This window comes from Salmo salar, chromosome ssa10 (assembly GCF_905237065.1).
Source record: "Salmo salar chromosome ssa10, Ssal_v3.1, whole genome shotgun sequence".
NCBI classification, from domain to species: Eukaryota; Metazoa; Chordata; class Actinopteri; order Salmoniformes; family Salmonidae; genus Salmo; species Salmo salar.
Window position 1 is genome coordinate 9,091,993 of NC_059451.1, and position 12,414 is coordinate 9,104,406.

A 12,414-nucleotide genomic window follows, 5' to 3' on the forward strand; every position below is an offset into this window, starting at 1 on the left:
TTCTTTAAAAAGAGCTGTTGACGCTGGGTTATTAAGATATGACCCAGCGGGTTAAATCAGAAAACTGGAGGCGTAGTTTAGTAGGTGCGACCTTTGTAAGAATGAGATGTATTTCATCTTTCATTTAGAGACAACTCAAGCCACATTCACGAAAGGGCCGAAATCCTATCTTGTAATACAATTTGAGTGCCCAACTCTTGCATTGACATCAATGCATGGATTACATTAAAGTTGAAGTTACACATTCATCTCTCAGTGAATAAAAAAACTAGGCATGATAAGGAAGGGTGATTTTAGTGTAAAAGAGCCAAACTTCTGAACACAGATGTAACTCTAATGTGGAGGGGAATTAGTTCAAAGTTTGCATCTCTCTCTCTCTCTCTCTCTCGCTCTCTCTCTCTCTCTCTCGTTAATCATTCCAGCAAAGATCTGCCAGTGACCCCATATCTGTGTCACTTTATAACCGGCTCTTATCAACCACCTGACCACCCCAGGACCAATCCCAGCCCAGCAGTTTGAATACTGTTGATTAGTGCTTCAGAGATAGGATGCTGCTCTAGTTTAACGCCGGTCACTACATGGATTGGATGGGGGGTGGGGGGGGGGCAGGCTATTTGTGTGTGCGTATAAGGGGGATGTTTGAAAGTAGGGAGGGAGGGAGGGAGGGAGGGAGGGAGGGAGGGAGGGAGGGAGGGAGGGAGGGAGGGAGAGCGAGAGGGAGAGAGAGCAAGAGGGAGGGAGGTTCACAAGGGCGAGTTCACTTCATTTCAGAGCAAGTGGACACTAACTTTTTTAAATCTTTTTAACCCCTAAAGTCTCAGCCCTCTTCATTGCTCTGATTGTCCCAATTAATTCTCACAGAATGAAAGAGGGTAAGAGTGTCGATCGCTGTTGTTAGGAGTTAGATCAAACCAGAACAGTGTTTTCTCTCTGGAGCTGTGGATTGGGACTCTAGCATGTCTTCTTCCAGCCCTGAGAGTGAGAGCGACCAGTGCAACTCTACAGAGGACCTGACTGGTGCAGGTGAGTAGGGACTAATGTGTTGTAACATGGCTCCGTGTACAGTGTATGGTGCAGTGTGCCATGTTTCAAGAGGCCATCTATACCTACTTTCTTTATTAGACTCCTGCACTCAGCGCCTATTTTGATGTTTCTCTATTAACCTTTTGATTGTCCACTTTGATTTGCATTGTTGAATAACAGCCATGGCATTTTCCCTCTGATGTTAGGCTTAAACTGTAATGTTAGGCTTGTAGATTAGTTTATGTAGGCATTGTATTAATTACTAGGGTGCTTATATACAATGTACTGTTCTTTTTTGGTACAACAACACAATGCAAATGTTCATACAATGTAATGCTATGTTTTTATATACAAAAAAATTGTCATTTGTGTTAAAGATAAGGAATGTCAATTTCAGGAACTGAATTTAACATATGTTGCAAATGAGGTAACTTCAACGTGTGGTCTCGATTGCAACAAGTCGGGGCATCATCATCGATAGGCTACAGCTTGCATTTGTTTCAGGAAAATATCAGAGAAGATGATGAGCTTTTCAACAGTGCTTAGTATTCAAAGTTTAGTCGATTTTAAAAGTAAATAATTGGTGCATTCTAATCGGAACATAACAGGCAAACACATTCCAGCAATCTGGCTGAAACGAGTTGCCCAACACTTTACAGTCAAAGTGTTATATGAGGCTATTGTGTTTTACAACTTTGCTCTGACATTTTGATGTGCTTGTAGACGTACAAGTGTACGGTTTAAATGTTAATTCTCTAGATGAAATAAATGCAGAGTAGCCTTATGCTCGGAAATGATCAAGACTATAAATGATATGGTAATTTGGGGTATTATCAACCGTAAAATACTCTGAAACGTTTTACTGCAGCTTACTGTAAATTAATGGTGCAATGTGGGAAAATGTTGTGTGCGGTGAAATAATTGCTGTATTTCAAATAGTACTGTAATTCCACCCCACATAGTACAGTACCATTCTGTATCTTTGCAGTGCCAAAACTTTTTGACCACTAGCAGGTGCATGGTATTGTTGTTTCTGGCTCATTAACATACCAATTTACCAATTTAACTCCTATATGGTTATAGTGCCCCATCAATTTATATAGGGGACAGATTGGAGTGGCAGCAAGACTTGAACCTTAAATAGTTGAGCAGTTTGCCATGTCCTTGTGGTCTATTTTAACATGTAGATGCTGCCAGCTTGGAAGCCTTTGTTTAGGCCTCTATAAGTGCAAGTGATATACAACATCAAATATACATGAACATACTGTAATGTGTGAACCCTTTACCTAGAAGCCAACCTGCTTGCACCAATCCTTTGTAATTACAGTAAAATACTATGAAATTAATCTATTCATTAATTAATTTTGATTACGGTAGCATTTATTTTTTAAAGTATAATCCAGTCAATGTTATGGTATTGTACTGTGTCATTACACAGTACTTGCTTTGATACCGTATTTATATTACAGTAGGTGTGCTGTAATATGAAATACAGAATGTTGCTTGCCATCAAGCTGCCTGTAAGCTACTGTCAAATTCATAGTAACCCCTTTACACTGCATGAACAATATGCATGAGAAATTCAACAAAATTCATGTTATTTAGAATGATAAAACACCATAATTGCAACAATTATTAGTAGTATTGCCTATTTGATAGTTTGGAAATAATTATTAAATTGTAGTTTATGTATGAAAAGAGAATTACATTTGAATTAAAAGATTATGTCTTATGGATAGGGTATAATGAAATCAGTGTGTGTGTGTGTGTGTGTGTGTGTGTGTGTGTGTGTGTGTGTGTGTGTGTGTGTGTGTGTGTGTGTGTGTGTGTGTGTTAAGCCAGTTATTTACAATTTAAAATATTATATTACATTTCATAACACTTTACCCAATACATTTAGTGTGTTCCCTTAGGCCACTACTCCACTATCACATATTTACAATACAACATCCATGTGTACGTATGTGTAGAGTGCGTGTCTTATCATGTGTATATGTGTCTGTGCCTGTGTATGTGTCTCTTCACAGTCCCCGCTGTTCCATAAGGTGTATTTTAAATCTTATTCTACTGCTTGCATCAGTTACCTGATGTGAAAACCATGACGGCCCTCAAGGAACTTCACTGGACTCTACGCAAACTGGAAACCATGTATATATATATATATATATATCTGTAGGCTGCATTTATTGTAGCTGGAGATTTAAAAAAAGCATATTTGAGAACAGGCTGCCTAAAGTCTATCAGCATATTGATTGTAGCACTCGTGCTGGGAATACACTGGATCATTGCTACTCTAACTTCCGGGATGCATACAAGGCCCTCCCCCGCCCGGGCAAATCTGACCATGACTCCATTTTGCTCCACCCGTCCTATAGGCAGGAAGTCAAACAGGATGTACCCGTGACAAGAACTATTGAACGCTGGTCTGACCAATCGGAATCAATTAAATTCAAGATTGTTTTGATCACGCGGACTGGAACATGTTCCGCGGAACCTCAGAGAATAATATTGATTTATATGCTGATTAGGTGAGTGAGTGACTATTAAAACCTACCCTACCCAGAAACCGTGGACAGATGGCGGCATTCGCACAAAACTGAGAGCGCGTACCACCGCATTTAACCATGGAAAGATGACTGGGAATATGGCCGAATACAGACAGTGTAGTTATTCCCTCTGCAAGGCAATCAAACAAGCGAAATGTCGGTATAGGGACAAAGTGGAGTCGCAATTCAACGGCTCAGACACGAGACGTATGTGGCAGGGTCTACAGGCATTCACGGACTACAAAAAGAAAACCAGCCACGTCACGGACACCGAGGTCTTCCTTCCGGACAAACTAAACACCTTCTTTGCCCGCTTTCAGGATAATACAGTGCCACCGACACGGCCCGCTACCAAGAACTGCGGGCTCTCCCTCTCCTTCTCTGTGGCCAACGTGAGTAAGACATTTAAACTTGTTAACCCTCGCAAGGCTGCCGGCCCAGACAACATCCCTAGACACATCTAGCATGCACAGACCAGCTGGCTGGTGTGTTTACGAACATATTCAATCTCTCCCTATCCCAGTCTACTGTCCCCACATACTTCGAGATGGCCACTTTGTTCCATTGTTCCTGTACCCAAGAAGGCAAATTTGCATACCGCCCCAATAGGTCCACAGACAATGCAATCGCCATCACACTGCCCTATCCCATCTGGACAAGAGGATGTATGTAAGAATGAGGATCTATGTAAGAATGCTGTTCATTGACTACAGTTCAGCATTCAACACCATAGTACCCTCCAAGCTCATCATTAAGCTTGAGGCCCTGGGTCTCAACCTCACCCTGTGCAATTGGGTCCAAGACTTCCTGATGGGCCACCCCCAGGTGGTGAAGGTAGGAAACAACATCTCCACTTCACTGATCTTCAACACTAGGGCCCCACAAGGGTGCATGCTTAGCCCCCTCCTGTACTCCCTGTTCACCCATGACTGCGTGGCCATGTACACCTCCAACTCAATCATCAAGTTTGCAGATGACACAACAGTAGTAGGCGCTTGATCACCAACAACGACGAGACAGCCTACAGGGAGGTGGTGACGGACCTCCGAGAGTGGTGTCAGGAAAAAAACCTCTCACTCAACGTCAACAAAACAAAACTTTCCACCTTCTCCACTGCTGTCCTGTCGATGTGGATGGGGGGTGCTCCCTCTGCTGTTTCCTGAAGTCCACGATCATCTCCTTTTAAGTTCCGCGGCATACATATCACAGACAAACTGAAATGGTCCACCCACACAGACAGTGTGGTGAAGAAGGCGCAACAGCGTCTCTTCAACCTAAGGAGGCTGAAGAAATTTGGCTAGTCACCTAAAACACTCACAAACTTTTACAGATGCACAATTGAGAGCATCCTGTCGGGCTGTATCACCGCCTGGTACGGAAACTGCACCGCCCACAACCGCAGGACTCTCCAGAGGGTGGTGCGGTCTGCACAATGCATTACCGAGGGCAAACTACCTGCCCTCCAGGACACATGCAGCACCCGTTGTCCCAGGAAGGCCAAAAAGATCATCAAGGACAACAACCACCCAAGCCACTGCTGTTCACCCCGCTATCATCCAGAAGGTGAGGTCAGTACAGGTGCATAAAAGCTGGGAACGAGATACTGAAAAATAGCTTCTATCTCAAAGACCATTAGACTGTTAAACAGCCGTCCCTAGCACAGAGAGGTTGCTGCCTACATACAAACTTGAAATCATTGGCCACTTTAATAAATAGATCACTAGTCACTTTAATTATGCCACTTTAATAATGTTTACATATCTTGCATTACTCATCCCATATGTATATACTGTATTTTTATAACATCTATTGCATCTTGCCTTTGCCGCTCAGTCATCACTCGTCCATATATTTATATGTACTCTACCGTTCAAAAGTTTGTGGTCACTTAGAAATGTCCTTGTTTTTGAAAGAAAAGCTAATTTTTTGTCCATTAAAATAACATCAAATTGATCAGAAATACAGTGCAGACATTATTAAGTTGTAAATGACTATTGTAGCTGGATGTCTCACAAGTCCTCAACTGGCAGCTTCATTAAATAGTACCCGCAAAACACCAGTCTCAACGTCAACAGTGAAGAGGCAACTCCGGGATGCTGGCCTTTTAGACACTCTAATGTCCTCTTGCTCAGTTGTGCACCGGGGCCTACGACTCCTCTTTCTATTCTGGTTAGAGCCAGTTTGCGCTGTTCTGTGAAGGGAGTAGTACACAGCTGTGTACGAGATCTTCAGTTTCTTGGAAATTTCTCGCATGGAATAGCCTTCATTTCTCAGAACAAGAATAAACTGACGAGTTTTAGAAGAAAGTTCTTTGTTTCTAGCCATTTTGAGCCTGTAATCAAACCCACAAATGCTGATGCTCCAGATACTCAACTAGTCTAAAGAAGGCCAGTTGTATTGCTTCTTTAATCAGGACAACAGTTTTCAGCTGTGCTAACATAATTGCAAAAGGGTTTTCTAATGACCAATTAGCCTTTTAAAATGATAAACTTGGATTAGCTAACGCAGTGTTCCAATGGAACACAGGAGTGATGGTTGCTGATAATGGGCCTCTGTACGCCTATGTAGATATTCCATAAAAAAATCTGTCGTTTCCAGCTACAATAGTCATTTACAACATTAACAATGTCTACACTGTGTTTCTGATCAATTTTATGTTATTTTAATACACAAAAAATTGCTTTTCTTTCAAAACAAGGACATTTCTAATTGACCCCAAACTTTTGAACAGTACTGTATATGTTCTTATTCCATCCCTTTACTTAGATTTGTATGTATTAGGTAGTTGTTGTGGAATTGTTAAGATTACTTGTTAGATATTACTGCACTGTTGGAACTAGAAGCACAAGCATTTCGCTACACTCGCAATAACATCTGCTAACCATGTGTATGGGACCAATAAAATGTATTTTATTTTATTTGAAATAGAGTTCCATGTATCCATGGCTCTATGTAGTACTGTGCATCTCCCATAGTCTGTTCTTGACTTTAGGATTGTGAAGAGAACTTTGGGGGCATGTCTTGTGGGGTATGCATGGGTGTCCGATCTGTGTGCTAGTAGTTTAAACAGACACCTCGGTGCATTCAGCATGTCATCACATTACATAAACAAGCAATGATGAAGTCAATCTCTCCTCCACTTTGAGCCATGAGAGATTAACATGCATATTATTAATGTTAGCTCTCCGTGTATATTTAAGGGCCAGCCGTGATGCCCTGTTCTGAGCCAATTGTAATTTTCCAATGTCCCTCTTTGTGGCACCTGACCACACGACTGAACAGTAGTCCAGGTGCAACAGAACTAGAGCCTGTATGACCTGCCTGGTTGATAGTGAGTGTTGTTAAAAAGGCAGTGCAACATTTTATTATGAACAGACTTCTCCCCATCTTAGCTACTGTAGTATCAACCTGTTTTGACCATGACAGTTCACAATCCAGGGTTACTCCAAGCAGTTTTGTGTGTGTGTGTGTGTGTGTGTGTGTGTGTGTGTGTGTGTGTGTGTGTGTGTGTGTGTGTGTGTGTGTGTGTGTGTGTGTGTGTGTGTGTGTGTGTGTGTGTGTGTGTGTGTGTGTGTGTGGTATGTGTATATGTAAATGCATGTGCGTGCACAGTGCGCCTTAGGACCTCTCAGATACAGTGTGTCTCGAGTTGACCTTTGATATGTAATAATTTGCGTCTAGGACTGCTGTGCGTAATTTTTCAATAAGACTGGATTATGTTGGTTTCCGCAGAGCCAAAACCTAAAATAAAAATGTGTGTGTGTGTGTTTGTGAGTGCATGCATGCGTGTGAAAATACCCTAATGTCTTATTTGCCTATTTTAACACACACAAATCCTGATTTTCCTTCTGTTGTTTTAATTCAATGGTCCATGTCGCTAATGTTGCCTCTTCTCGTTATGCCTACACTTTAAACCGCAAGTCATGTTTAACTCAAATCCTTCTAGTAAGTTGAACTCAGCAGTTGCGGTGCTTGGGTAACATTTCTGGGGAAGCCAAGTCAGGAAAAAAAAGCCATATTACAACCTATGTGTTGTGATAATTGTGTTGTTTGCGCAATAACCTAATAGTTCATACGCCTTGGCACCGTGATATACAGTGAGGGAAAAAAGTATTTGATCCCTTGCTGATTTTGTACGTTTGCCCACTGACAAAGAAATGATCAGTCTATAATTTTAATGGTAGGTTTATTTGAACAGTGGGAGACAGAATAACAACAAAAAAAACTGAAAAACGTATGTCAAAAATTGTATAAATTCATTTGCATTTTAATGAGGGAAACAAGTATTTGACCCCCTCTCAATCAGAAAGATTTCTGGCTCCCAGGTGTCTTTTATTCAGGTAACGAGCTGAGATTAGAAGCACACTCTTAAAGGGAGTGCTCCTAATCTCAGTTTGTTACCTGTATAAAAGACACCTGTCCACAGAAGCAATCAATCAATCAGATTCCAAACTCTCCATCATGGCCAAGACCAAAGAGCTCTCCAAGGATGTCAGGGACAAGATTGTAGACCTACACAAGGCTGGAAATGGGCTACAAGACCATCGCCAAGCAGCTTGGTGAGAAGGTGACAACAGTTGGTGAGATTATTCGCAAATGGAAGAAACACAAAAGAACTGTCAATCTCCCTCGGCCTGGGGCTCCATGCAAGATCTCACCTCGTGGAGTTGCAGTGATCATGAGAACGGTGAGGAATCAGCCCAGAACTACACGGGAGAATCTTGTCAATGATCTCAAGGCAGCTGGGACCATAGTCACCAAGAAAACAATTGGTAACACACTACGCCGTGAAGGACTGAAATCCTGCAGCGCCCGCAAGGTCCCCCTGCTCAAGAAAGCACATATACATGCCCGTATGAAGTTCGCCAATGAACATATGAATGATTCAGAGGACAACTGGGTGAAAGTGTTGTGGTCAGATGAGACCAAAACGGAGCTCTTTGGCATCAACTCAACTCACCGTGTTTGGAGGAGGAGGAATGCTGCCTATGACCCCAAGAACACCATCCCCACCGTCAAACATGGAGGTGGAAACATTATGCTTTGGGGGTGTTTTTCTGCTAAGGGGACAGTGCAACTTCACCGCATCAAAGGGATGATGGACGGGGCCATGTACCGTCAAATCTTGGGTGAGAACCTCCTTCCCTCAGCCAGGGCATTGAAAATGGGTCGTGGATGGGTATTCCAGCATGACAATGACCCAAAACACACGGCGAAGGCAACAAAGGAGTGGCTCAAGAAGAAGCACATTAAGGTCCTGTAGTGGCCTAGCCAGTCTCCAGACCTTAATCCCATAGAAAATCTGTGGAGGGAGCTTAAGGTTCGAGTTGCCAAACGTCAGCCTCGAAACCTTAATGACTTGGAGAAGATCTGCGAAGAGGAGTGGGACAAAATCACTCCTGAGATGTGTGCAAACCTGGTGGCCAACTACAAGAAACATCTGACCTCTGTGATTGACAACAAGGGTTTTGCCACCAAGTACTAAGTCATGTTTTGCAGAGGGGTCAAATACTTATTTCCCTCATTAAAATGCAAATCATTTTATAACATTTTTGACATGCGTTTTTCTGGATTTTTTTGTTGTTATTCTGTCTCTCACTGTTCAAATAAACCTACCATTAAAATTATAGACTGATCATTTCCTTGTCAGTGGGCAAACGTACAAAATCATCAAGGGATCAAATACTTTTTCCCCTCACTGTATAGGCCTAAAGCCGAGGCAATAAGAAGACACAGTGGCAGAATACATTCAACCAAACCTTTGTTTCACCACAAAACCGGAGAGCATTGTCTGTCCGGTGAAGTCCACAAAACATATTGCATGTAACAAACAGTTACATGACCTACACCATGGTCAAGCAAGTTAATGTTTCCAACATTTTCAGACTACTTAACAACTATTGATTAGAACCGGAGTTTCAAAGAAAACAGGCGCTGCCTCCACTATTCCACAACCATTTTAACATAACATAAAGCCCTGACGAAGGCCATGAGGCCGACACGTAAAGCTTATTATTTTTATTTTTACAATTTTTATTTCACCTTTATTTAACCAGGTAGGCAAGTTGAGGACAAGTTCTCATTTACAATTCCAACCTGGCCAAGATAAAGCAAAGCAGTTCGACACATACAACAACACAGAGTTACACATGGAGTAAAACAAACATAATACAGTAGAAAAATAAGTCTATATACAATGTGAGCAAATGACGTGAGATAAGGGAGGTAAAGGCAAAAAAAGGCCATGGTGGCAAAGTAAATACAATATAGCAAGTAAAACACTGGAATGGTAGATTTGTAGTGGAAGAAAGTGCAAAGTAGAAATAGAAATAATGGGGTGCAAAGGAGCAAAATAAATAAATAAATAAATAAATACAGTAGGGGAAGAGGTAGTTGTTTGGGCTAAATTATAGATGGGCTATGTACAGGTGCAGTGATCTGTGAGCTGCTCTGACAGCTGGTGCTTAATAAAGCTAGTGAGGGAGATAAGTGTTTCCAGTTTCAGAAATTTTTGTAGTTCGTTCCAGTCATTGGCAGCAGAGAACTGGAAGGAGAGATGAAAGAAAGAGTGATACTATCAAGAGCAGTGTGCGGGTTCCTTCTTTTTTCTCAACATAATCTAATCACCTATGCTTAGTCTAATACATTGACAACTAAAAGATACCAAAAACGATATAGTCCAATCAACGTAAGCTAAATATGATGTGGCTTCCCATTGTACTTATTTCTCTGTGTGTGCATGCATGCGTGCAAGTAGAAAAACATGTTGACTCACCCTACTTGTAGAGAAACGCCAATGCCATCCTCCTCTTTCATGTTGCCTAAACGGTCTATGACCCTGTCAGATACGCTTTTAGTTTTTGTTGTCCTCGGCTACCTGACTAAAATCCTTGCTCACTAGCCTAACTTCCTTTCATGGGCAATGATGAACCAGGCCAGCTAGTTAACATTAGCCTAACGTTACTACATCTAGCTACATGTTGAACTTCCATACTCTCAAGCCAGGGGCACAATGTATGAATTTATGGTTGGATCAGAATAGCCGTTATAATCATTGGCCAGTACGGAGAATTAAGTAAACCCACAACTCCAAATCCCTATTTCCATCCATGGCTAATTTAGGAAAGGGATGATTTTAGCTAGCTATCTAGCCACCGGAGGAAAATGACACAACAAGATGCAACAATTCAAGTTTTCTGTCAATGACGTTTGGCTTCTAATGTGATGTGATTGGTGTGAAGCCAAATTCAAACTGGCTTCCCTTGACACTTTTTTTTTGGTGCGCCTGGACCATTCACAGCTGAGCTTACTCAGTTTAGTTAAACGCTGATTGGTCATTATTTTATACTTTTTGTATCAAGGGAGGCCAAGTGCTCACTGGCTTCCCTCGCATTCAATGCTATGGGTGGCAACAATGTCATTCTCTTTTTAGCCACAGTAAAGATGGGCTATACATACAGAGATAAAGGGCCGCTGTAAAAGATACATTAAAAGAGTAATTATTTTGTATGTTTATTTATTTATTTAAAAATGACTGGCTTCCCTTGGCATTCATGAATACATGCCACTGAAACTAATTCAATGAAAAGTAAGTATAACAATAGCTAAATGAGAAGTCACATCAACTTACTCTTGCAAGTTGTAACAGTAGAATGCACAAGGTGCAATTTTGAAATTGGGTAGTGTATCATCAGTTTCCCTCGTCATGCCAGTCATTGCATATTTTAGAGAGCTATTTATGCACTGAACAAAAATATAAAAGCAAGATGCAACAATTTCAAGATTTTACTGAGTTACACTTCATATAAGGAAATCAGTCAATTGAAATAAATGAATTAGGCCCTAATCTATGGATTTCACATGACTGGGCAGGGGTGCAGCCATGGGTGGGCCTGGGAGGACATAGGCCCACCCACTGGGGAGCTAGGCCCAGTCAATCAGAATTAGTTTTTCCCCACAAAAGGGCTTAATTACAGACAGAAATACTCAGTTTCATCAGCTGTCCGGGTGGCTGGTCTCAAGACGATCCCGCAGGTGAAGAAGCCGGATGTTTGATATGTTTGATAGCATTCCATTAATTCCATTCCAGCCATTACAGCCCGTCCTCCTATAGCTCCTCCCACCAGCCTCCTCTGGTACTCAGATATATTAAACACAACAGGTTTCCTCAAAAGTTTTGAGTAATGACAGCACATTGGGGTTTAAAGTATAGGCCTACATGAATTGATATTTCCCGTCCTGTATTGATTTCTGTAAATATTAAGGAGAGAAATTAGATCATTTATACAAGTAATTGAGAACGTTTGGTAGCCTATTTAAAAAACGCAAATAAATGTCGCCTTTAGCAATATAGCATATTATAACTTTGCTACTTTTAAAAATGCAAATATTTTGCCAAAGACATGGCAATATGTTTTGGGATATTAGCCTAAAACAAGGAAAATTTGGGTCAAATGTACAGTTTTGTCACAATTGCATCGGATGGATATAGACAATATTTTAGAATTCATACATACAAGGGTAAAACGAACATGGCATTTGGTCTCAGTAAAATGGCACGTTTGCGCGCATAGTTTTCCATTAATTTATCGGATACCTGTTCCTTATAAAAACCCTAATTAGAACGAATAAGTTATAACTGATTACTATTATCATACTGTACCTCATTGTGTAAGCTATTTGTCTTCCGCTCCTCTGTGTCTAAGCTCGTTTTATTTTAACATTCACCTTCGTTTATTTCCTTGTTATCCCACTGCTTTTATTAAGTCCATCATAAACTGTATAAACAGCTGTGATTTAGACAGTGCGTGGAAAACCGGTTAGAAGTGATGTCGCCTATCTCCGC

The 12,414-nt window shown here is 41.3% G+C and overlaps 1 protein-coding gene across 3 annotated transcripts in view; it reads left to right on the top strand.

Moving 5' to 3' along the window:
- Window positions 1-722: 722 nt before the first annotated feature.
- The window catches only part of LOC106613481 (nuclear receptor subfamily 5 group A member 2), a 101,324-nt gene continuing 89,632 nt past the window's right edge, over window positions 723-12,414 (top strand). For 2 of the 3 annotated variants that reach the window (XM_014215753.2, XM_014215755.2), the window contains exon 1: window positions 723-1,023. In XM_014215753.2, coding sequence (XP_014071228.1) covers window positions 957-1,023 — 67 coding nt within the window. In that variant the 5' untranslated portion in view covers window positions 723-956. The remainder of the gene's footprint in view (window positions 1,024-12,414) is intronic. The other variant, XM_045687281.1, reaches the window with a different exon arrangement.